General features: G+C 41.5%; 1 protein-coding gene across 2 annotated transcripts in view; it reads right to left on the bottom strand.

Annotated features, from left to right (window-relative positions):
• Positions 1–26,981, bottom strand: part of cadps2 (Ca++-dependent secretion activator 2) — a 533,161-nt gene that overhangs the window by 396,282 nt on the left and 109,898 nt on the right. For both annotated transcript variants that reach the window (XM_069903385.1, XM_069903386.1), the window contains exon 2: positions 9,589–9,702. In XM_069903385.1, coding sequence (XP_069759486.1) covers positions 9,589–9,702 — 114 coding nt within the window. The remainder of the gene's footprint in view (positions 1–9,588; positions 9,703–26,981) is intronic.

Raw genomic sequence — 26,981 nt, 5'->3', positions numbered from 1 at the left:
TGTGAGGCGCCAAGATGCACGGTTTGAGGTGATATCAGCCCACTGGCGGTGGTCAATGTGACAGGCACAAAGAGATTTCTTTAAACAGTCCTTGTACCTCTTCTTTGGTGCATCTCTGTCTCGGTGACCAGTGGAGAGCTCGCCATATAACACAATCTTGGGAAGGCGATGGTCCTCCATTCTGGAGACGTGACCTACCCAGCGCAGTTGGATCTTCAGCAGCGTGGATTCGATGCTGTCGGCCTCTGCCATCTCGAGTACTTCGATGTTGGTGATGAAGTCGCTCCAATGAATGTTGAGGATGGAGCGAAGACAACGTTGGTGGAAGTGTTCTAGGTGATGCGGTAGAGGACCCATGATTCGGAGCTGAACAGGAGTGTGGGTATGACAACGGCTCTGTATACGCTAATCTTTGTGAGGTTTTTCAGTTGGTTGTTTTTCCAGACTCTGTGTAGTCTTCCAAAGGCGCTATTTGCCTTGGCGAGTCTGTTGTCTATCTCGTTGTCGATCCTTGCGTCCGATGAAATGGTGGAGCCGAGATAGGTAAACTGGTTGACCGTTTTGAGTTTTGTGTGCCCGATGGAGATGTGGGGGGGGATGGTAGTCATGGTGGGGAGCTGGCTGATGGAGGACCAGTTTTCTTCAGGTTGACTTCCAGGCCAAACATTTTGGCAGTTTCCGCAAAACAGGACGTCAAGCGCTGAAGAGTTGGCTCTGAATGGGCAACTAAAGCGGCATCGTCTGCAAAGAGTAGTTCACGGACAAGTTGCTCTTTCCATACAACATATTATGATTCATACATTATCATGAAGAGATTTGAAATTGGAATTAACATAACATTTTTAGAAGAGGAAGATTAAGTAAAATTGTGGTCAAGTAATGTTCTTGGCAAATGAGGTAACTTTAGTCTCCAAGATACATGGACAAAATAAGCCCAAATTTTTCACTGTTCCAATGAATTCCAAACCTAAGAATAACATGCAAGCAAATCTTCAAGCCGCCACATTTTACATGAGATTTGGGAACATTCACTGGACATTTTTCATATCCATCGACTTTTGCAGTGTCTTCATTTTGCTGAAAGCAACAAATTTTTATTTAATTTCCTCCACAAAATCTAAAAATTACAGGAGATGCAACACACCAAAGCAGAAAAGAATACAATCATATTATTATGAATAAATCTAACTGCACTTAAGACCTCCCTAGTGGGGAAAGGTTCAACATGGGAGTCCATTGTCAGCCATCCCAGCTTGCTGCTTATCCGACTGATGGGATGTGTCCCGATTTCTGTGGCAACACATCAACCGCAGTTCTGCTGCATGCACAGCTACATTTAACCCAGTACCTGGGTTATTGTTAGGGACCAAAGACTGTTGCCTCCACTCAGCGAAAGTAAGACCAAAAATGATGGAAATGTTTAGCAGGTCAGGTCGCATCTGTGGGAAGAGTAATGGAGCTAATGCTTCACGTCAAACAACCTCTGACAGCTCAAGAGGTCGACTAAAGACTAGATTCTATGAAAGTAAGAAAATATGATGAATTAACCAAAGGATCATTAATTCAAAATCTCAGATTAATTAAATTTGTGATACTGCTTAATTGTGACATGCAAATAGTCTATGGTTTTAACAGTCCAGGGTTGCACAAGTCATGAAGATACTTCATAGAGTTACGTCTGCAGAAATGACAAGATTCAGCAATTTAGAATGAGGTGTTATCAAGGCAAAAATGGCACATTTAACTCCTGGTAATTACAATGACTTGCAGACTTTGTTTTATCAGAGGATGCAAAATGCTCAGGACTCCCTCCCTTGTCAGGGCCTCGTGACCAATGTCAGGGATAAAGGAATCAGAGCTGAAAGAGACCAAAGGAGTTCATCAGCTTGAAATTCCCCTGATGTTGAAAGTATATGTAAAACTCAAGATCATGATTAATGATTGGAAGGTGAATAAAAAATGCTGCGTTTTAACAGTGATTGTGCAGACTCATCCTTCTGTCGAATCAAGGCCGAATCCAAACTGAAAATACTTCACGCAACAGATGGTGGCAAATGTTTCAGCCTGATCCTTTGCTCCATTGAACAGCTGCCTCCTCCATTCAATTTAAATGTCTGTCACATTCTGAGCTAGTTATGACAGGTCTACAGAGGTTCAATTTGAATCATTAGCTGAGAAGTGATTGATCTTTTTCCAAAGATGCCACCTCCATCACTCAGTATGCATGTAGATCTGTGTTAGAGCTTCATCTTGGTAATTCATTATTTTTTGCAACTGCCAGGGATCTTGGCATTCTTTTCCAAAGCCGCCTGTGTCCTGGCTTAATGATCCTGTTAAATGATCGGATTCTGGATCACCTAGAAAACAACAACTCATACATATGACTGCTCTTCATCGACTATAGTTCAGCCTTCAACATCATTATTCCCTCAGTGTTGGTCAACAAACTACAAAACCCTGGACCTCTGTACCCCTCTCTGCAACAGGGTCATTAACTTCCTCATCAGAAGACCACAGTCAGTACGAATTGGAAACGTCTCCACCTCACTTACGATCAACACAGGTGCACCACGAGGATTAGAGCTTAGCCCACTGCTCTACTCATTGTGCCAGGCACAATTCCAATGCTATTGACAAATTTGCCGATGACACTGCAGTTGTCAATAGAATCACTAACGACAATGAAGAAGCGTATAGGAGGGAGATACATCAGCTTATTGAATGTTCTCACACCAACAACCTTGAACACCACATTAGCAAAACCAAGATGATGATTGTGAACTTCAGGAGAAAGTCAGAAGAGCATGAATCAGTCCTCAGAGGGCTCAGAAGTGGAGAGGATCAGGAACTTCAAATTCTGCGGTGTCATCATCGCCGAGGATCTGTCCTGGAGCAGACATGTCAATGCAATCATGAAGGCAGCTCACCAGTGCCTATACTTTCGGAGGAATTTGAGGATATTTGGAATTGCAGCAAAGACCTTCAAAAACCTCCATTGGGGAGCATTCTGGCTGGTTGCATTGGTGTCTGGTACGGAGGAGCCAATATTCAGGATAAGAAAAATCTCCAGAGAGTGGTTAACTCAGCCTGTGAAATCACAGGCACCAGCCTCCACTCCATCGAGAACATCTACAAGAGACAGTGTCTCAAGAAAGCAGCCTCTATCCTCAAGGAGCCCCACTACCCAGGCCATGCCCTCCTCACTCTGCTACCATCAAGACGATGAGCACTGAGTGGCAAAGGACACCTTATTTCCCTCCACCATCAGATTCCTGAAAGAACAATGAACCACAGACACGATCTTACTTTGCCTTTTTCTTGATTTATTTTTATTTTGTAAGGTGGTTTATATAAATGTTCGCACTGTGATGGTGTGGCAAAACAATGAATTTCATGACATGATCGTGCCAATAAATTCTGATTCTGACCAAGGTGACAATTCTAATTTCAGTCTAGAGAATATATCCCAGTTAGCATAGGACAGATTTGCACACAAGTGTGGCTCCAATTTTCAATGTGAAAATTGGACTCCACAGTGGTTGTACTCACGAAAACGAACACAGGTAATGCATCCACAGCAGACACCTTGGTAAAGATGATAGTTGGACTTCCTTTTGTATTGATTATCTCATTTAACACAGGTCCATTCGGCAGCCACAACTTTCTACTTCTGCTCCCAAGTGACTCCTGGTGAAAAGACAATCAGGACCTTTGCCCAGAGTACATTCAATGTTCCTGCTCTTGCTGCTTCACATTTGTCATTTGACAATGGAATTGATAATGAGATGGCCTTGTAGGTCACTTTTTTTAATCTCAAAGACAAACTGCCCTCATAGGGTTGATACTGAGCAACTCTCAGACCACTATCACTCCACTTATGGGCACTTTTCTGCTGCATCTGGTGGATCAGGAACCCGTGTTCCCTCTGAGCTGTATGCGCACACAAGCGATCCATGTGCGTTCACACAAAATGGACAGCACCCATGCGCAAGTGTGCGCTCAAGGATTTCCTTTGTGCGGGCGCCACAGCCAATTTGTGAGGGCGTACAGCTTAGCAGGGACACTGGACAGGGCATACTGTTTCGTATTGGGAGACTGGGAAATTACCTGAAATGGATAGGACTTTTTCTTTTTGATCTGTCCATGCCAATCTCTCCACTTTTTTTATTCTCCTAAATTTTGCCAAATTGACTCAACTGGATCTACCTTTAGGATTTTGAGGCTCGTGCACATTTACATCCCAAGTAGTTTGCCTAGTTTATTGTTAGTGCACTTGGCTCCAATGATTGAGTGAATTTGAATGGTCTGCAAGAACATCTAAGAGATTAGCTGTAAAGTGGTTGTATTGCTCCGGGTTTGCACTTGCATTAGTCAGGCATGATTACCTTACAGGCTCACGATTAATCGGCTTATTTAATTCATTTTAAGTTGCTCTATTCTACTGGTGTGTCCAGCTTATTTCTGCAAGCCACAAGAATTACATTCAGCTGTCATGCACTCTTCAACTTTGCCCTGAAAATGCTTAAAAAAAAGTTTAGTTATTCCTAATGCTCACTATTTTATGATTCTGAAATGCAGAATGAAATATTTATATTTTTTTTATTAACAACCATCTCTTCAGTGGCACGACATGGAATGCAACTTGTAGTTCAAGCCATCAATTAGAAGGCTGATGTTTGACAGATTATACGCAAACAAAAGACACCCCATATAGATCAACTGTGACATAAATTTCAGAAGGAAAAGTGAAGTCATTAGCTGAATTACTTTCCCTTGCCAAGACACTGAGATGTGGCAGAAGTGCAATGCAGCAGCTCTGAACTCCCAAAGGGATCCACCTAAACAAGGCTGACTTCAGTCTTCACATGATGGGCAATTCTCCTTCAAATGGCTATTCCTCCTGTGCATGCTGGGAAACTTGAGGAGGTACCTCACTGGGGCTGCCTTCTCTATTTAACCGACATTCTACACCAGGGGTGTCAAACTCAAATTCACGGAGGGCCAAAATTAAAAACTTGGACTAAGTCGTGGGCCAAACTAAATTTTCAACAACGTCTGCATGTTTTCTCTTCTTTCAACATATGTAATGTTAGACTTTTTCTTATTAAAATAAATGTTTAATAATAGTTTTGGTTAAACTCTTTCCAGAAGAAGCATTAACAAATGAAAAATATTCAATAAATAATATTTCTCTATAGCCTTTAAGCTCCTTTCAAATGTATTTTTTTTTCCACAAGCCAACAAGTCAAAAAAAATAACAACTTGCTTCAATGACAAACAGGTTTGTCTTTTAAAATGATGAACATATAGTCTGCCTCCCACCTGTCTTGAAAGGTCCTGTTTTCTGCCTTTCGTTTGGCCATTTTCCGTAAGGGGTTTATTACATGCGAGTTGGGCGACAGGTCGCAGGTGCTAATGAAAGTAAAGAGAGGAGGTGGGGGCGATTAACGGGCTGACGGGCCGGCACCAATGCATTTGCAAAGCATTCTGGGATTTGTAGTATTAGCTGTGCATGCGCTATACTGGCATGGCGGCCAGCGGGCCAGCTCTAATACATATTTGATATGATCTTGTGGGGCAAATATAATTATATCATGAGCCAAATTTGGCCCGCGGGCCTGAGTTTGACATGTGTGTTCTACACCAAGAGGGTGAGCTTTTTTTCTGTTGAATGGAGTAGAATCAGAAGCCTCATTTTTTTCTGACGTTGCAAACAGACTTACCTCCATGTCAGAGTCCCCAAACCCTCCAAATACATTCTTTCCCCCCCTCCCTTTATTTTTCCATCAAGTGCAATCTTCATCATTCAAGGATAGAGGACAAAGTGGCTTGGTGTTCACTACCAAATGTGACGAGACCACACCAGCATTACGACATTCCGAGCTTGCTTTTAAAACTCCGTCTACTCCATCACTGACCAAATTTCTCTGCTATATTCATTCAAATGGATGCACTGGTCCACACAGAATCACCAGCAGGGCATGGCATTCTGGATGTGGCCCTCCGCGCATTCTATAGCTCTCAAGTTAGGAATGCACTGAAGGTCAGATACGGTTTTTTTCTGACTGTGCTGCCCCTGGGATCACCACCGAGACCAGGAACTTTAACAGCATCTGAATCAAGGGATGGACCTTCATTTTCCACCAGGCACAGTTGATGCATTCATCATGGTCTCATTCACATGGAAGGGGTCACAAATCTTCATTTTAAAGTATGAGAAAGCCCTTTTGTCCATTTTTCTTTAATTCAATGCATATTTATAAATAATACTTCATTAAAGTAGTAATGAACACCATTTTTAAATAAATGCTCAATTTCAATAGTCATTTAATTCTTAAATTAAGCCATTTTAATTTTTTTCAGCGTCAACAGCTGTGGCTCAGACCACCTTGTAGAAAGGGTCACATTGGCAGAGCATAAGAAGCCGTACACCAGTGGTGACTGAGACGCAGCTGGGATCAGCAGAATCGTGATTATTAAATTATTCTGGGATATTAACAGATTTTTAAATGGTCAACGCTGCAGCAATCGAGTTTCAAAACAGAAGTTGTTTTGGCTCTGAAGGATGGAATAAATTACTTGTGAAATGGTGAAGTGTGAAGAAAAAATGTGAAAGTCCATGTTGATGCAGAGATTGATATATTACATTAAACTGTTATGGAGAGAGAAAAAAAAATCAAAAGTGGAAAAGCAATGCTAGTTGAACACGTGACACAGCAATGCACATGCATTGAGCTCCATTGCCTTTAATAGAACATTCAGCATAGGGTTTGGCATGCATACATGACTTCATTTCATTACTTGGGACATATAACAGAGGACCCATTTCTCCCCTCTGCAGTTCTCTCAAGTACCAGCAACATTTTGAGTTGCTTCATAATCCTACTTCTGCAAAATGAAGGCAGGTATCAATAATATGACTGTCACAACATTAATAATTGGTTGTGGCAAAAAAACGGGATTCAATGTTATATTTCAATTGTTACACTTCCTACAAATCCTTTTAAAAATCTCGTGAAAGAGAATTCTTTAACATATTTCCAATATCTAATTAATCTTGCAAATGAAGTCATGTTGCATCAGTTTCTCCCTACCATAAATTTTATTTAAACACACAAAACACTATACTCAACTTCTTACATTTTATCATCCAGTCAGCTTTTAACATGCTGGAGTCAACTTCACAGCAGATAACTTTTACTGATGGTGTTTTTTAAAAATATTCTATTATAAATGCTTTGATTTCCCCCAGCCAATGCTAACAGACTTTGTTCTACAATCATATTTTCTTGCAGTAATTTGTCATGTAGTTGTCCAAAATCTTCTGTTGACCAATGAGCTGTCCAGTCTCTCTTTCTCCCTGATAGACTCCAATGAGGGGCCATGTAAATAGGGTTAAGTGGGCAATTTTCCTGGTTTAGCGCCCTAGTTAGAAAGGGTCTGACTTGGTCAACCCCGTCAGAATCCAACCAGGCCCTGACCTACCTCAGAGGTAGTCAGGGAACCCAGTTGAACTTCCCTAGTTTGTGACCACAGGCAATTTGAAAACAAAAATGGCCGACCCGCTTATTCCATTGACGTCAGCCCTTGCGTGCGTGCGTCACTGGGCAGCCAGCATCTGAATATCCGGCAGTACTTCTGGTGACATTGCGGGGGCGGAACAACTTAATGGGTAGATTCTCCTTGCAATTTAAAAGGTGCTTCCAGCACATTTGCTCCACTAATCGCACCGAGGTCCCAGTAGGGCTACAGTTTAAAAGAGGCTAATTTTACCAAATTCATGTCCCAAGCCATGATCATCTTCAGGGAAGTTGGCACCAACCAGCTCAGTAAGACTTTACAGATTACAAGGTCTTCAAGCGTAAACGTCTCAGGGAAATACTTTGAAAGGTATCCGCAGGATGAATCAGCTGTCACAGCAGTTGATAAAATACGAATGCCTCTATCAATCCCAAATATGAAATATTTCAAAACAAAATACCAAAAGATATTTAAATTAATATTATTCCACAAAGTCTGAAAGATACATTAACTAAGACTTCATTCCAGTCAATTGAGACATTTTGCTTCCCTGGGGAGAACATGCCTGTGGAGAACATCCCAGCCAATTTATTTAACAGATTTTACAGATGCAAATAAGAGTTAAACAAGAAATTCTGCAAATGCTGGGATTGAGTGCAACACACAAATATTCTAGAGAAACTCAGCAGGTCATGGAGCACCAATAGGAGGTAAAAGGTAACAATATTTCAGGCCTGAGCCATTAATTACACATCAGGAAAAGCAGTTAGATCCTGGAATTAAAAGGATGGGCGGCAGTTTTACCATCACCAGACACATCTTCCTCTCTCTGCTCTCTGTAGTGACTGGATGAAGACGGGTACATTGTTTCATTGAGCACCTTCACTCTGTCTGCTGCCACAGCAAAGACCTTCCTGTGGCCAACCATTTTAATTCCACCTACATGTCTGGCTGCCCACATTACCTGCCTCTGAGACTGTGCTCTTCCCCCTTACCCTCCCACCTACCATTATGTTTGGGTGCCTGCCTAAATTTTATTGTGTTCTACCCCCTTCCCTCCCTATTCACAGAGCTATCCCTCCTCTCCTGGTTTGCTGGTGCGCCCTCCCTCCCTTATCCACCTATTGCCTCATGCCTGTGGGACTGTGCTTCTCCTCCCCACTGCCTTTGTGTTCAGACACTTGTCGTCATTTTGCTTATGCCTTGATGAAGGGCTCAAACCCAAAATGTTGGTTACATATCTTTATCTTTGCTCTATAAAGTACACGGTTTTACCTGCTGAGTTTCTCCAGTATTATGTTTCAACCTCAATAAGGTGTCTGCAGACTTTCGAGTTTTGCTCTGCACATCTGCTCATGGCGTCAGGTACTGCCAAACAGAGCCCACCAGCAAGTTGGAGGAGCCACACCTGGCATTCAGTCTTGGCAGTCTCCAACCAATCAGAATCAATAGCGACCACCAATTTCCACCAACCCCCCATTTCCCCAGGCTCTTTCCCCACCCCTTTCTCTTCCTTCTCCCACCTGTCTGCCCTCTCCCTGCGACTTCTCAGCCTCTCTCTTGCACGTTCCCATCTGCATTCATCACCTCTTACCTGTTAGTCTGTGCTGCTCCCCCCTCCTCTCACCTTTTTATTCAGGTACCTCCTGCTTTACTGGTTCCCAACAAAGACCTCAAGCCCAAAAGATTGGTTGTTTTTACTTCCTGTGGATGTTGGATGACCTGTTGTGTTTTCTCACACATTTTCGTGCATTTTACAGCTGCATTGCAATTAAACTGTGATCATTGTCGCTCCATCAACAGTGAATCCATGGACTGGAAGATATCTGGTCAATATTAATTCTAGGTGTTAGCAGAAAATGCTACAGTGGCTTTTGTAATCTACTTTGGGTCCAGTAGATGAGCCAGGATTCTTACTGCTGATTGACATCAGGGAACCACTACAGCAAATGCAATGATATCATCTTAAGGTACAAAGATTAACATGCAAATGTCAAGACCCACAGACTAAAAGTGAAACCACAAATAATACAGGAATAATGGCTTCAAAGAGAAAGGGAGCAATACCTCATAATAGCTTTGAATTGCATTCCAAAATGCTTCGTCGGCAATAATCTGTGTTTCACCATTCAAGAAAGCCTGAAATTGTTCTCTAACTGTCTGGAGTTGTTGTTTGTTCATCTGCAAGAAATAAAAGAAAGTTCTTAATAGTAAAGAAAAAAAATAGATTAAAAAAAGTAATGTCAAATTAATTTCTATAAGCCCAACTTAAAATCATTTGGTCTTTGAAGTGTGAATGATTCTGGTCGTCCAGCCATATTGGCAAATAATCATTTTGGACCAGAAAATCATTTCACACAACCCCCCCCCCAAAAAAAAATAGGGTACTGTGCATTTTAAAATTGGGGTGATCTAACCCAATCTGTAAATTCACTGATGACACCGCCATTGTCGGCCAAATAACAGGAAATGACGAGGCAGAATGGAGTTTGAGAATCTGGTCGTTGTGCCAGAACAACAGGATTGCTCTCAACATCAACAACACCAAGCCGCTTGTTGCGGACTTGAAGAAAAGGAGGCAGTGCAGCAGAGAGGGTCACTCTCTTCAAGTTCCACACATCAGAGGACCTCTCCTGAAGCCAGCACAAAGGTAACCACAAAGACGGCGCATCAACACCTCTACTTTCTCAGAAGTCCAAGCATATGGTCAAATTCTCCACCAAACTTCTGCAGGCATACAGTGGAAAGCATACTGACTGGTTGGAAACTCATGAGCCCAGGAAAGCAGAAGACAGCAGAGCTAGCTAGGTAAAGCTCATACTTCCTTTCTATCGAGGACGTGAGATATCTGTCTGAAGAAGGCATCATCATCATAAAGGACTCCCATCACCCTGGTCACAATCTCCCTTCACCATTACTTTCAGACTGAAGGTACAGAAGTCCAAAGTCCCGCAACTCAATGTTCAAGTGCAGTTCTTTTCCCCCTCCTTTCCCCAAAATGCTATCACGCTCTTGAACCTCCCCATACCACCCCAATCATGAACCAGGACCACTAAAAGGATCAGTTTTCTCCTGAAACTTCACTTCTTTTTCTTGAACTGTAAATGTGGCCATTTATTTTGTCCTTTTCTCTCTCGGCATATTGTGGTAATATGCCTTTATAAAATTGTAGTGGGTTCATTTTACATACATGAGCATGTAAAACTTTTCTACATCTGTGCATTGCACTTGCGTAGATGACAATAAACTCAATAAAAAGTGTGGCATCTGGAACAATGACCTCAGAAGTGCCGTGATCCTCAGTCACTCACCATCTCTGAAGACACACTTTACTTTCCATTTACTCATTTTGGGAAAATTGCTTCAGAAGTGTGGCTAATCTTTGCAGGCTTTTGAATGGCACACAAAAGAAAGCTTTTCACTGTAGGTTGGTACATGTCAATAATAAATACAGCCAAAATCTTCCAACCAAAAGGCCATACAGCCTGTGCCATAGACTCACTGGACTATACTGCTAACACATGTTCTTCCTGGTGCTAGAGTTAACAAGGGCAGCAGGTGCATGGCAACACCTTCAGCCACAGTCCACACGCCTTCCCAACTTGAATATTAAAACCAATAAGAAACACATAACAATTTCCCTATCCAATAGCAAAATGGGAGCACCTTCACTAGAAAGACAGCAACTGAGGGTCACCAACACCTTTGAAGGTTACCAACACCTTTGAAGGTTAATTAAGGATGGGGAATAAATGCTGGCTTGAAAAGGGTAGTACTGCTGAAGTGCGTTTGGAAGCACATTTTTCTTCATCGTAACCACCAGAGCCAGCTCATAATTTAACTGCAGTGTGATCTGCAACTTGGCATGCAGAGGTTAGCAGAAAAAACGTGGCACAAATTGCAACAAAAATTATAAAGTTGGAGGTTTACAATTTTCTTGCTTTTAGTTACTATAATGTCAAACTAAATCAGAATAAATGTCCAACTATGCGAGTTACGATTCTAGTCTCCTATTTAACTAATGCAGTTTCAATAATCATGAAACAGTCCACTAAAATAGATGCTTTGTCTTCAGAGATTCATCTATACTTGGCTACAAAAAAGAGATGTGAACCTTGCATTGTCAATGTGACCATATGCCTTAAAGAAAGCTCACAAGACATGGAACAGTCTTCATGGGAACTTCAGAGGGGCAATCCAGGAGGGAGACTAAAAACTTGGCTGAACAGTGTATCAACAACAATCTCACATCCCATCGTCACCAAAACCAAAGAGCTGATTGTCGACTTTGGGAAGAGAAAACCAGAAGTGTACTATCCAATGATCATTTGGGGGAGGGGTGGGGGGGAATCAGAGGTGGAAAAGGTGAGTAAATTTAAATTCCTTGGATTCACCATCTCTGAGGACCTTTCCTGGACCCAACACATGACTGTCATACTGAAGAAAGCCTCTACTTTCTCAGGAGTTTGTGGAAGGTAGGTATGATAAATTTCTACAGATGTGTAGCGTAGGTGACCAGCTGCATCACAGCTTTGTATGGAGCTGAAAGCCTTGCAAAAGGTAGTGAACACAGCCTAGTATATCACTGGCAAAACTCTCCCGACTATCGAGAAAATCTTGGGAGGCTCAGTTTACTTATGTTGCTCAATGCCCGTGTTTGTAGATGCTAACCGTTGTTAACGCAATCCTGACCTCTTTCTACCATTCTTATGTTTATTAATCTGAAACTTAATAAAAAGATACAAGAGAAAAAATCTACAGGGAACACTGACATCAGAGAGAAAAAGTAATCAAGGATCCACATCACCCAGGACATTCTCTATTCTTGCTGCTGCCATCAGGAAAGAGGTATGGATGTCAGAAGATTTGTACCACCAAATTCAGGAACAATTGCTACCCTTCCACCATCAGACTCCTAAACAAAAACTCAATGACTTACTGAAGGACTCTTAGATTGCGCATTATTTATTATACAATATTTATTTTCTGTATTAGAACATCGAACACTACAGCACAATACAGGCTCTTCAGCCATCAATGTTGTGCTGACCTATATATTCCTTAAAAAAGTACTAAACCCTCCTTACCCCATAGCTCTCTATTTTTCTTTTATCCATCTGACTGAGTCTCTTAAATCCCCCTGAAGTTTCAGCCTCCACCACCATCCCTAGCAAGGCAATCCAGGCACCCAAAACATTCTGCGTTTAAAAAAAACTTGCACCTGATGTCTCCCCTAAACTTCCCTCCCTTCACTTTGTACACATCCTCTGGTGTTTTCTCTTCCTGCCCTGGGAAACGGGTGCTGGCCGTTCACCCTATCTATGCCTCTCATAAGTCTCCTCTCATCTTTCTACACTTCAAAGAAAAAAGTCCCAGCTCTGCTAACCTTTCCCCCATAAGACTTATTTTCCAATCCTGGTAACATCCTGGTAAATCTCCTCTGCACCTTCTCCAAAGCTTCCACATCCTTCCTGCAATGAGGTGACCAGAACTGAATACAAATTTCTAAATGTGGTCTGAACAGATATTTAAGTTACATTCGACTCTTGAACTCAATCCCCCTCTATTAGAAACCTAATAGCCAGAATACTCCTGAGATGGTCTGATCTCGGAAGCTAAGCAGGCTCAGGCCTGGTCAGTACTTGGAGGGGAGACCGCCTCAGAACATCTGGTGCTGTACCTACTTCTGTGAGGGGCGCTGGACAAAGTGGTGATTCTATGTCTGCCTTATGACAGACAAAAGTTAAAGAATTTCAAGTATGTTATATTTTGAATGTAGTATTACATGACAAAAATGGAACCTTTACCTTTTTTAATGAAGCTCAGTATCCCATATGCCTTAACTATCCTAGACAGCGACCTTGAGGAAGGTATGAATTTGAACCCCAAGGTCCCTCTGTTCATCCACACTTTTTTTGTAATATTTTATTCATCATTTTAACTAGATTTAACAATCATACCAAATACAAAACATCGATAGAACACCTCCCTCCACTCTATTAACCCAGTACTCAGCCTTCTGGTTGGTCCTTCCAAAATGCATCACCTCACACTTATCCAGATTGAACTCCATCTGCCATTTCTCTGCCCAACTGCAATCCGTCTTTATCCTCTTGTAACCTTCGACAACTTTCAGCTCTGTCCACAACTCTTCCAACATAATGTCATCCACAAACTTACTGACCCATCCTTCTGCCTCTTCATCCAGCTTATTTATAAATATATATATATTTTTTTTTTTTAAATCACAAAAAGCAACAGACCCACAACAGACCTTGCTGCACTCCACTAGTGCACAGTTTGTTTGCACTTCTTCCTTTATTAACATTTCTCTCTTTTGAAGATGCACCTTTTTCTTGAAGTGCAGTATTTTTGCACCACCAGTAAGTAGAAATTCTACCTTTCCCATAGGAAAGAGAACCTCAGGGTTGTCTATGATGGCATTAATGTATTTTGACAATAAATCTCAACTTTGAACAGAGGCATGCAAAATTAGATACAAATTATTTGATATTTAGATTCTGAACCTACTCCCATTACTGCAAAAGTGAAGAAGCCATCTATGTAATTTTGTACGCATTGTTGGTTGATCAGCAAGTGCATCGGAATATAAAGTATAACTAATGCTGGAATATCAGAAAATATGTGACTTGCTGAGTTTCTCCTGCACATTAGTGGAATGCACCGGGCCCCAGCATCTGCAGATTTTCTTGTTTCACTGAAATATTGGATCCATTATTGTAGTGACGTCTTTGAGATTTCATTGTGATTAGAATCATACTCAAAGCTGCAGAAAGTCTACATTAATGATCACTGTGGAAGACAATGAAGACAGAAATTTTTATGAACCTAAGTCACATTTCGTGGCCATATAATTCACAAAGATCTTCATTCAGAAAGGCAAACTTTCTAAAATAAAGCAAGGACTTCATTCAGAAAGTCAGACTTTCTAAAATAAAGTATTTATGCTACTTTAAGATTTATTAAAGAATAGAAATTGAGACATTTTGCAGACGAACAGCTTACTTACACATTTTTACTCAACAGCAACTGTTATTTAATCACGTTGATGTATTATTCAACATGGTGCCACAATTTCTTCTCATTGGGAACACTTGAAGCCCCAAAATGCACCTTAATGTCAGAAAAAGGGCAGAGAATTATGGAAATAGCACTTTATTAGTGGAGGTAACTCAATACCACCTCAAACCAATACAGGGCAATGTCAAGGTTACACAGACAATGGAGATTATGGTTTAAATCTTGATAGATTCCTCCTACTCTCATCCACCTGACCAGACGATCTCACCACACTGAAGGTGGCACTACAAGAAGAGGTTTGGGAGTGATGGGGGAAAAAAAGAGAACTAACTTAATCTCTGTTCCAACATGGCTCATAGGCAAGTGAGAGGGTTAAACTTACAATGCTGGCCATTGACGACAGGAAGCTGGGTGGAAAGCACACATCCCTGTCTGTATGGTGGGGAACTTATTAGGAATAATAAACTGCCTTGGCCAAACCATATCCACACTTTGACCAAGAAAGCATAGCAACAACTCTTCTTTCTCAGAACAAGGAAATCTGGCATATCCTGAAGTCCCTTAGTAATATTTACGGACACTCGCATCTTGGTGTCAGAAGTGCTCAGGCTAAGACTGCAAGAAACTGCAGTTGGGAATGCACCTCAGACCATGATGAAGGCTCCCTTACAGTTTGTGCCTTGGGAAAACTGCCACTATTTAAATAATAGTATTGAAGGATCCATCCTCCTCCAGTCTCACTCTCTTCTCCCCCTTCCATCAGGCCGAAAGTATGCAGGTTTCAAAATATGAACCTCCAATTTCAGTTTATATTTTGCTGTTATCAGACTCTTAAATGGACCCCTCTTTGATAAAAGATGATACCCTTGCACTGTTTTAATTGTCCTTTTCTCCATAACCTGCACTTTTTGACACACTGTAATACTGCACCCTGCACTTTCAATACTGCATGACCTGCTGTTCTCTAGTCAGAGTTGACTTTTCTCAATAGCACACAAAACAAAGCATTTCACTACAATTCAAACTCTGATCAAAAACAAAAGCACATGTTATGATTTTTATCCAAAAAGCTTAAAGAAACTAATCAGCAAGGGAATCAGTGATTCAAATGCAAAATGAGAGTTGGAGTGGAAGACTTGACCAGATCTTCACTCTTCCCATCCTATTCTGTATGATCACACAACATCCTCCAATTAATTATCACACAAGTCTTATGAATTAGTTTCTTATTTATTTCATACAAAGGCAATGGGCTCTGAAAGCTTCCTAGGCAAGGCAAATATATATATTTGAAATTATTATCATAGCAATTACTTGGAATTCCATCACACAAGGCTTTGGTAAGACAGAGTGCAAGGTTCAAACTTCAAAATAGGAAGAAGTTAAATGGCACACTTTGGAAACTGAAGTCCGGCTTAAATGATAAAGTCATACGTAGTTTTGGGAAAACCCACTGACCTACCAATGTAATGATTTCCTGTAAGCTCCAGAAAAGTTCTATGACTGAATCTACCCTCATTTAAAAAAGGTTAATATAAACATTAAAGAGAATGGCAAAGTACTTACCTTAATTGTAAATTCAACTTTTTTTCCATCAGTCATATTCAGTTAGTTAGCTGCAAAGCTACCCAAAGAACAAAAGGCAGCAAAAGGTCTTCCTGAATTCATTAAATTTGCTTTTTTTAAAAAAAAAGTTGGTCTATATTATCTGTTCCATTAAATGTTCCCAGACCATTAAACCATGAAAATCAGATACTTTGCGCCACTGGGATGAAATTCTGATGCACAACAGGAAAAATCAAGTTTTCTTTTTAATCTAATGTTATAAAGTTATGAGGCCGAGAACATCAATTTCAACTTGAGGTATTCGAGATGAATGTACAATTAGACTAATGATCTTGGTTGTATTCAAGAGATCAAAGCATACCAATAAGGGGCTTAAAAAAAAAGACAAATGGGGGAACTTCTGATATTATATCTGTCGACCTGAATATTCAGACAAGTGAATGTGTTTTAAAGGTCAACATTTTTTTCTGATCATCTCAAAATACTGGTGTCATTTGAAACTGCTGCAGACTTTGTGGTAAAGATACTCGCACAGTGTTCTTTTATCAGTTCGACCATGCATTTCCAACACAAGATTACTTGGAGAAAACCAAGAATGTTTTGAGTAATCAGATGAAGGGTCCAGATTTGAAGTGGTAAAACTTTTTCCCTTTCCACGGATGTCAGCTGAACAGAAAATACTGAAAACATTCAGATTTTATTTCAAATTTCCCACATCTGCAGTTTTTTTTCCAATGCTGTGACGGTTGTCATGATGCTTGTGTGTTGTAGGAGTTGCTCCCATCCTAGGTAAGTGGAGCATATGGGCTATTGAACTTATTGAGTGGAAAGGATTTGGTGGATTAACAAGGGCCGTGTCATTAGAAGTTGAAGAGGATTAGATACTCAATTATTGTTATCACCTGATACATAAATGGGATGCCATTTATTCTTGTTAGAATGCTGTTTGGTTTGTTGCATGTGTGAGTCACTCTATTTGCAGAATTGCAAATAAAACTAAAATTCGAACAAGCAGAGTCTACTTCTAGCACAATGATGGTAGAAACGTCATTGAGGGAATAATTCAAGATGGTTGTGTTGAAGATGCTTCTTTGAGGAAATTCTGCAATATTGCTCTGGGCCAAAGATGTCCAGCTCCAACCACAACCATCATCATCTTTGATGTGATGTCCGTCTCCGATCAGTGAAATTTTAATTTTGAAAGGTATCTGACCAGATTTACTTGAGTTTCTTGATGTCGCACTCAGTTGAATGGTGCCTCGATGTCAAGAGCAGGCATTCTCACCTTTCTGTGGAGATGTTTGGTCCAAGACAGTGATGAGACTTAGAGTCTTTTTAGTCCTGGCAAATTCCAAAGTGGGCACTTGTGAATATGCTTTGTTAATACCTTCCACCTTGCTGATAAATGACAAGAAATGGAACCAGATCAAGTGACACAACCAGGTAAACTGGATTTGGCTGTTGCTTGGACATAGGCAAGTTTCCATCTTTTCAGTTTTGAATTTCTTGATGAGAGACATGACTATTTCTGGAGAATGAGTCCTTAATATCATTGCAGGGGTGATCTCTGCTCCTGCACTTTGTGCTGAATTGTGTTGCCAGCAGTTCTCATCAATAAGTGAATGGTCTTGTCTGATCCCCATGATCTACAATAAGGCAGCCTCCAGGAGAAGGAGAAATGGATCAGGTCTTTGGTCCTTTAACCCGTGGGTGCTTGTGACTGCTTCAGTTTTCATTTTACTCTTGTCCTAGATCCAACCTTTATAAATGTTGGAAATTTCATGAATGAACCTCCTTCATTTGCTGTTTAATTATTGACTGTAATTCACAGCCAAGCTCTGATGGAAGCATCTGACCATGGGCATAGGCTGCAGAGTAAGTTCTAAGTATATCTGTTTTAGGCATTCTCATTCCCTCAAACTACTGGGGACTGGGCACATACCTCAAAGGATGGACTAGTGCCCTCTCTGACCATAGTCTTCCTGTCACATTTCCCTGCAGCAGGTAGGTGGGCAAGGCAGAGGGGCACATTCCTCATATGGTTTTCTCCCCATCTATCATGAGCCTCATCTGGCAGCAAATTCCTTCAGGGCTCAGCTAGCTTCACAAGAGGTGTGACTGTGCCATTTCCTCTCACAAACATTGATATCTTTCACTGACAAGGTCCCTATTTTGGCAACTGGTTCATTTCTTTGCTACAGAAATTCTCCAAACACATGTAATTTTGCGACCGTCAATATTTTCTGACCACTCTTTCATGAGCTGAGGGAGCACAGCTGATGGCAATTGAATTGATGTCATTGATTTTCATCACCAAGGACATTCAAGTAATTTGTCCATTATAGAATATGTTCATTTAATTTGCACACATAGTGCTTTTGGACAGAATCTGTACAATTACTGGCAATGCTTCAACTTATTGTAGTATGGACGGCACATCCGCAAATTAGACATTTGTCCAACACGAAACATGCCTGTTTAAGTCAGTCTCACCAATGGAGCCCAGATCTCAAAGCAACTTGCGTCATTAAAATGCAGCTTGCAGCCATCAGCGCCTAATACTATCCAATAATATCAGAAAGCCAATAATTCAAAATACACCCCAAATTCATCAAAGAGCCCTTCAAAATTACCATGACTTTAAAACTACAGGGATGAAATGTGCCACAAGTACATTTCAGGACTATCAGCTTTATTAATTGGCACAAGCCCTTGTTCATATTCCAAGGGGGAAAAAAATAAATAAATCACTTTTGGATCCAACAACCAGCCCCAAGCTCAGGTGGGGTTTGAACTTGCCAAGGTCAGATCATATTTGCATCATACTTTCAACTTTCCTTCACAGTTGCTATGTGCAACATACTCATAGGCATTTCAAATGTAAGGAATTATTTGTATCAATGGGTACGAGATTTTTTTTTCATAAATATATTCATACAATCTTCAAACTTTTATACATTTCAAATATATTAAATGTTTACAAATGAAAAACAAATGAAAAAATTCCCCCCCCCTTTCCCCTCCCCCACCAATATAAGAATACAACTGTATACCAATAGAGGTCTAGTTCCTTTCTTAATTCAATTTTCTGGGATATCACATCTTTACATAGATTGAAGGGTCAAGTTTTTACAATTGGACCCCTTTCCAGTTTAAGTATGGTTAGTGTCATTTATTTTTTTAAAAAGTTATACATAATTTTCTTCATGGGTTCACAACTACACATCTCCCCTACCCATCGAGCAATAAGTAGGGGAGAGTCAGACTTCCAGGTGATTGCTATACACTTCTTGGTCACAGCCAGGGCCACTTTAACAAAACAAATTTGAAATTTAGTCGGTTTATTGCTCACATCCATAATGTTGCCCAGAAGGTATAGCTCTGGATTGTGTATGAAGGCCACTTCTGTTAACCTTGTGTTTCCACGATATCATACCAGAATGATCTTACTTTCACACATGACCATTGGACTGTATGAAGGTTCCAGTTTCAATAGCCCACCTAAAGCACATTTCATATTTTGATTTGTGTAGTTTTTGTGGTTCAAGATGCAATTGATGTAGAAAATCATATTGAACCAATCCACATTTCACATTAATGATTGATGTCATATTGTCCAAACACAATACAGCAGCATTCCTTTGGTATTGCAACACCTAGATCTGACTCCCTCCTCTCCCTTGACCTTTGTAGGCCTGGATTAACACCTTCACCTTGGAGAGCAGAATACATCCTGAATTTTAGTGCATTTCCCAATCAAAGCATCCCCTCCACTTCATTTTGTTCACTCTCCACTGTTTTTAAGAAGACATTTTGTATAAAGGATTCTGAAGCACGCATCTTTATGAGTGTTCTGGATTCTGCATATATCCAACAATGTGCCATTACAAATCTTCCACTGGGTCAATAGATGTGCCTTCGATCAACACCAGTATTTTAAAAAATGTATTAAACTTGCCATACCCCCTCTCACTTTGGAATTGAATGAGGAGTTAAATGGAATTAATTGTCCCACCCAATCCCTTTTTAACTTATGTTCCAATTTTGTAAGGTGTAGAAAAACGACATCTGCCTTTAATTTTAAAAAAAAATAAGTGTGCCAAAACACTTCCTTTTTATGATTCAATTCATCCTGTTAACATTGTAACAGATAAATTTTGGTGTTCTATTCATGTTTATATTTATAAATATTTAGCTCAATCCTTAGACCCTTTTGCTCATTTATACAATAAAGGAGATTTTCCTTGTTAACAAACATACATTGCCCCTGCTCTAACGGTGATAATAATCAAGAAACCCTGTGAAAATGTCCAAGGAAGAACTCCTCCCCTTTGTTTCAGTACCATTTTGAAAAAAATTCTCCTTCTCCAGCACCATTAATCCCCTCAAATTGAAACATCCACCCTGCTACTACCCCACTAAGAATTTACTCTCCTTTGGACTCTCTGTCTACCTTTCAATATTACTTTAAATAACCAATAAAACATTTCAAGAATATAACTATCATTTAATTTTTTAAAATCTTTCTGATAGATACATTTTGGGTTCCCTTTAATTTTGTAGAAATTGTTCTACTTTTACAATTTTACACAGTCTTCGGGTTCCCTCTGCCTCGCGTATTTTATATTCTGCGTTCATAATCGTCTTTTCACATTGTCAAATTATTTTCTTTGTTTTACCAAAGTAGCACTTAGGTGCTGAAAGAATAGAACTTATGCTCCTTCCTTCTAGACTGGGCCACAGTTTTCCCTGGCATACTTCACTGCTGCTTTAAGTAGGCAGTATCAAGTGGCCATATTTCGGCAATATGTGGCTTTGGGAGGCCACGTGAATGTGCAGGAGGTGGCTGCAAGGCTAACTTTGTAACCCTCCTCTGAGAGGGAAAATCGCCGCAGCACAGTGGCCTCCCCAGCCATCTGAATGCAGCCACCTAAAAGCGGCTGCATTCGGGATGGCAGTCAGCTGGCAGCTCCTCTCCCAGCTGCCCCTTCCCCTGGCGCAGGCCGTCAGGGCAGGGGCAGCTGGCTGGGTTGTCAGCACGGGGACTGCAGGGCTAGAGCAGTCGGTGGGGGAGAAGGGGGCTGGAGCACCCAGTGGGGGAGAAGGGGACTGGCCAAAACAAAGCCAGTACCTGACTCAAGCGCTCCAGCCCCCGTACTCACCCGCCGGCTGCTCCAGCCCCCTTCTCCCCTGCCAGGGGGCAGAGCAATCAGTGTGTCCCCGCGCTGATAGCCCGGGCTGGCTGTCCCAGCTGACAGCCAGCCATCCCAACTTGACAGCTCAAGGGACAGGAGCCGGAGTGCGCTTAGATGCGCATCTCGGTCCAGCTGTCCCTTTAGGTGGCCAGCATTGCACTTTTAGCGCTGCCACCTGAATGACAAATCAAAGGGCCGCTTTCTCTTCTTCAGGTGCATTCTTAGCAGAGAATCCACCTGAAGAAGCTTCATGTTGCCTCCTGATCCTAGTAACTTAAAAATCTTACCAGGACCAGTCATGGTCTTTGGTTATCTGGTCTCCTAGGCTGAGGGGCTCTTTCTGTCAATAACTTTTCCTTGAATTTCTCACTCCCAGCACTTGTGGGATCCAATCCTCAAAGAATTTCACCAGGTTGTTCCTCTCAGTCCTTTCTTTCAGCCCGACAATTCGGACATTATTTCTCCTGCAGAAATTTTCCATGTGGTCAATTTTATCCAGCAGCATTTGGTTATCAGCTTTCCACTTCTTTCCATCTTCCTGAGGGGTTTTTAAGATGTTCTTGAGTCATTTTATCAGGTTGTCAGCAACCTGGCCCACCCTATTGTTCAGTTCATCAATAGCTGTGGCCAGCACTTATTTTTTCTGCCACCATCTTTAGTACATTGTCCACCTTGGAGAATCTTCCACTCAGATCTCCACATATTCCATCACTTTTTGAAAATCCTTTGTTGTTCCCCCCACTTCCTTGAGTTTGTCTTGATATCGTGGCTGTAACTTCTTCACCACTCCCTTGTGGACTTTCTGTTGACAATCTTGGTGGCCTTTCAACTTTTTCAGTATTATTTTTCTGGGTCTTGTTCTTACCCATCAAGTTTAAAAAAAATATGAACACAAGAAATGTTTATTTTTACAATTTAAAAAATCTTCATGGAGAGCTCTTTCAACCTGTGTCTCTCTGGATCCTCAGCATGGCACGTCCCCGGGGTACGAGATGTTAATTATACAAAGTGGAGCTCATTTCATATCAGGCGCCTCAATCTCAGCATCCAATTCCAGTAACACTGATCCAAATAAGTGCTATTTTGGCTTTCTTTAAAAAATGTACTTCATCTTAACGTCCAAGGAATATTTCCTTCTAATAGCAGCCAGTAATTTTTATTCCTCCAATATGACAGATGTATTTATGTTCAATGTCCACAAGGAAAACAGTACAAACTGCATCAAATTTACATACAACTCTCAATCAGAAGACCTCCATCACATAGAAGACCCCCATCCCTGAATCAAAGACATGCTATGAATAAAAAGATTACCCATTTTCCCCCAACACCACCCACTTTCAGGTGGCCACAATACCCGACTGTAAAGCAGCCTATTGTACTCCTATGTGGCTGTTGGATGGTCACTTGAAAGTGGAGAACCCAGCCAGGAGGTTTAGCTACCTAACCCTTCTCCTGTAGGTATAATATCCTGCTCCAAGAATCCCCTATTGCACGTGAAAGCAGCTCAGGCAAAGCTGCTAGCAGCTTTCAGGTGCCTAGCAGCAGGTAGGCTGTTGGCAGTCAGCTGGTGACCCACTGACAGCCACCCTCCCCGCTGGTGATACCTACTGTCCCCGCTGCCAACACCCATCCTCCCCGCTGCCTGTCAGTCCCCCGGCGGGGGACTACGGGGCTTACGCACGCACACAAAATCCCGCTAAATTTAAAAGGTGAGACCTTTCGATAAGTCAGGGTTCTCTGAGATGGCCACTCCAGGCCCGAATTCCCCTGCCGGCCGTTCCAGCCCCCATACTCCCCTGCCAGCCACCCTAGACCTGCAGTCCCGTGCCGGCCGCCCCAGCCCCACAGTCCCACAGTGGGGAGGGGGTTGTCAGGCAGCGGGGAGGCAAGCTGTCAGACGGCTGCCCCTGCCAGGACTCAGGAGCCGGCATTTGTTCTGTGGCCTCTCTCCCAGCTTCAGACATTTCAGGTGGCAGAACACCTCCTTCAGCGCTGCCACGTGAACGTCCCTTCGCAAACATCCACAGCCTGCTCCGGAGCTGCATTCTCCAGGTGATTCCACCTGAGAGCGGCTGTGGATCAAGTTACTGAACGTTATTCTTCCCTTCCTGAGTTGGGCTGGAAGGCAGGAGAAGGTGTACATCAGTGGCAAGGTTTAGTTTTCACTTGCCACAAGGAAGCACAAGGCAATGATGTCCCAGAAAAGATTTCCCTTGCATCCTGGAATAGTTACTGGCATGTCTGTGCTTGCAAAGCAGGCAAATGTTTCTGAAAAGATTCTGTATACAATAAGTGAAGAGCTAATGTCTGCATAACTGGTGGCCAACGTGAAATGTTCACAAGTCTGTGCTTGCAAATTGTGTCACTTGTCTGTAAACAGCCGTCTGCTTCTTTCCGTTTAGTTCCATGGCTTCTAATTACTAATTGTGCACAGAGAACGGCCAATCATAGGCCCAGCAGGAAGCAACTTCCGACATCACCACAGTGCTTTTTCTTCCATTGAATACTACAGCACAGAAAAAGGGCCATTCGGCCCTTCTCATCTGTGGCAAAGCATCATTCCACTAGTCCCACTGACCTGCACCCATTCCATGACCATCTTAATTTGCTAATGCTTTGAAAAAGGCATTGAAGAAATTAAGAGAATAGATGTTATTCAGGGGCTTGCATTCATTTCCTTGGGTAGAATGCAAACACAGTAATAACTGAAGAGTGGAGGTAATGAAACAGTTACTGTCACCAGGTGAAAACCAAATTCATAAATAAGGACCTCCATGACCTGAAATGCATTGCTTGGAAATGGTTACTAATCCTCAACATTATTGATTGAAAAAAAGTCCCAGAGAAACTAATCAAACAGCAAGTGGCAAAGTCTTGCAATACATTCAAATTGACTGCAAGATAGGAGATCGATGTGGGATTTCTGCATATCCTAATTCAGTGGTTTGCTTTTTGTGAATAGGGAGATGCAGTGGGTAAGTGACATGCTGTGTTCAATTCTGAATAAACCCATTGAAGGATGGAAAATAAAGCCAAATCATTGTTTACATACTCTGAAACCAGCCTCAACTTGAAACATAACAGCATAAGCATCAAGTCTCAACACATGACAAATTCATGACACCAGACTTGTGGCTTGGAGATAAGTTAGAAATCAAATAGAAGTTGAGTCCTGGAAAAACTCATTCTTGCACCTTTGGAAATGTGCAATAAAGTGCAATAATCATGGGGAATTTTAATTAATGAATAACTGGGCAAACCAAATCTGCAGTTTAAGATTGGAGAATTAAATGGAAGCACAAAAATGATGGTTTTCTAGACTAGCAGGTTTGGAACCAAAGAAATAACTGGCTTTTTAGATATGATGCTATAGAATAAGAAATTATTAAAAATAATCAAATCAAAACAAAATGCTGGAATTGCACAGAAGGGCAGGCAGCATCTGAGGAAAGATAAACAAAGAATGTTTCAGGTTGACAATATTTTATCTAGTGCAGTGGTTCTTAAGCTTTTTCTTTCCACTCACATACCACCTTAAGTAATCTCTATGCCATAGGTGCTCCGTGAATAGTAAGGGATTGCTTAAGGTGGTATATGGGTGGAAAGAAAAAGGTTGAAAACCCACTGGTTTTATCATACCTCATTGACTCATTATGTGCACGGTTTCATAACTCCAAAGGAATTGGGCCAATGACAATTTTTCTCATGCAAAATATTGCAGTAACAATTGGGTCTAGAGCAGTGATTCTCAACTTTCGTTTCCCACTCACATCCCACCTTAAGCAATCACCTACTAATCAGAGCACAGATGGCACAGGGATTACTTAAAGTGGGATGTGAGTGGGAAGGAAAAGCTTGAGAACCACTGATCTAATCCTTCCTTGTTAGGAATTAAAGTACCTTTAAAGAAATTGCTCGAGACAAAAATTGAGAACAAAGAACATTTATTACTACAACAATGCAAAGTTGGGTGCTTCCCCTTACCCTGGGAATACACACACACACTGGGGCTCACCCAACTTTTATACAGTTGATTTCAGTGTAGGAATACCCTCCCCCTTACATTCTTCTGCCTCCTGCTGGAGAGGTTTGGCATTAGGCAATCCTGCCTGCCTACGTGCAATTTCAGTATACTTGGAGAACCAGGGGGGGGGTATCCTGTCGGTGTCCCTTCAGGTCATTGTCCTTATTCACACCTTCCTGATTCTCGGGGCTACAGTCTCTTGATATGCAGAGTTGACTCATTCTATCTAGGGTTGGCTAATTTCATATGTATAAATCTGTGTATGGTTAGCTAATTAGAAATGTATGACTTGGTACTTCTGTCCAGGGCTAGGAGACCCTTATCTGATCCAGACTACCTCAACTTCCTACATTCTATTGTACCTTACCATTCCTTATCTTAGTCCTATGGTCTTGTCACAAAGGATAGAAGATTCTTATGTTAATCGTGCTGACTCTGCTTTCCTGCATCCTAAGCCCCAAACTTATCCTGTTTGAACTGGTTTCAGCCATTTTACTGATGAACTTTAGTTTCTTCCATGTTCATAATTTTAGATCAATTTTCCCATCTCTCACATCCTGATTTTCAGTACTTATAGTTCTTGTGGATATTAATTATTTTTTTAAAAATTAGTTCAAAAGTCCTTGTGAAATGATTACAAAATAACTTTTCACTAAGATTAAAAGCAATTTGGTACAAAAAAAGTAGGGATTTACATTTATCAGGTACCATTACAGCATTAAAAATGAGATAATGTTCACCCAACCCAGTACAAAAACTGCCTAACTATACAATGCAACAGACAATCAATTTTCAGAAACCAGACAATGGTACAATTAGACAGGTTACAGCTAGACGTTATTAAAAAAACCCGCCAGTTATGGGTGAAGAACATTCCCGAACCCGAGGGGCCGCTGCGGGCTCTGTTCATGCAGCCTTTAACAGGCTGGGTTTCTAACCTCCTCACAGATGTTAAGTTCACCAGCAACTGGTAAACCAACTACTGCCTAGTCACAAGTTCCTGCGACCCCAAGCCCTCTGGTGCCGTCCTTTCCATGAGGCCCAGACATCACAGCCTCAAGTCCTCTGTATTGTCCATGGGGCCTAGGCAAATCTCTCCAGGCTTCCGAAGCCAGCACGGCTCCGCAATCCTCGTTTGCACTGGTGACAGTCTCCGACTCAACCCAATAGTAGACACTTCTGACAATGCTTTCAGAGAACCGAAGAACCACCGCCTCCGTGTTGCAGCTGCTCAACTTCCTGCACTCGGCCAAGTCTGAAGCTCCATAACTCTGTCAGGTGAGTTCCACAGCTCTTACAGCAGCCGTTCAGATCCACTCCCATTCGGCATGTTTTACAGGCAACACACAATTCCTTGCAGTCCAATATCCCCTTTCCTTCAATTAAAAGTTGTACATGGTTCCAAACATCCAATTTCTTGCAGCAACCATGGTCAGGAGTAGCCGCTGCAGACAGGTCCACGCCACCAATTTCATTTCAAGTCTAGGTCTGTCAACGCTAATTTAAGCAGCAAATTACAAAATTGGTTGAGGAATATCATCATACTATGTTCAAGATAGTTTTCCAATAGCTAGTAGTTAAGGAATTAATGCGTAGTTTACAAAGAAAAACACAGCACTAAGGGACAATCA

Source organism: Narcine bancroftii, chromosome 11, assembly GCF_036971445.1.
Source record: "Narcine bancroftii isolate sNarBan1 chromosome 11, sNarBan1.hap1, whole genome shotgun sequence".
NCBI lineage: Eukaryota > Metazoa > Chordata > Chondrichthyes > Torpediniformes > Narcinidae > Narcine > Narcine bancroftii.
The sequence above is the reverse complement of the archived record's forward strand: the minus strand, read 5'-3'. Positions and strand labels throughout refer to the sequence as shown.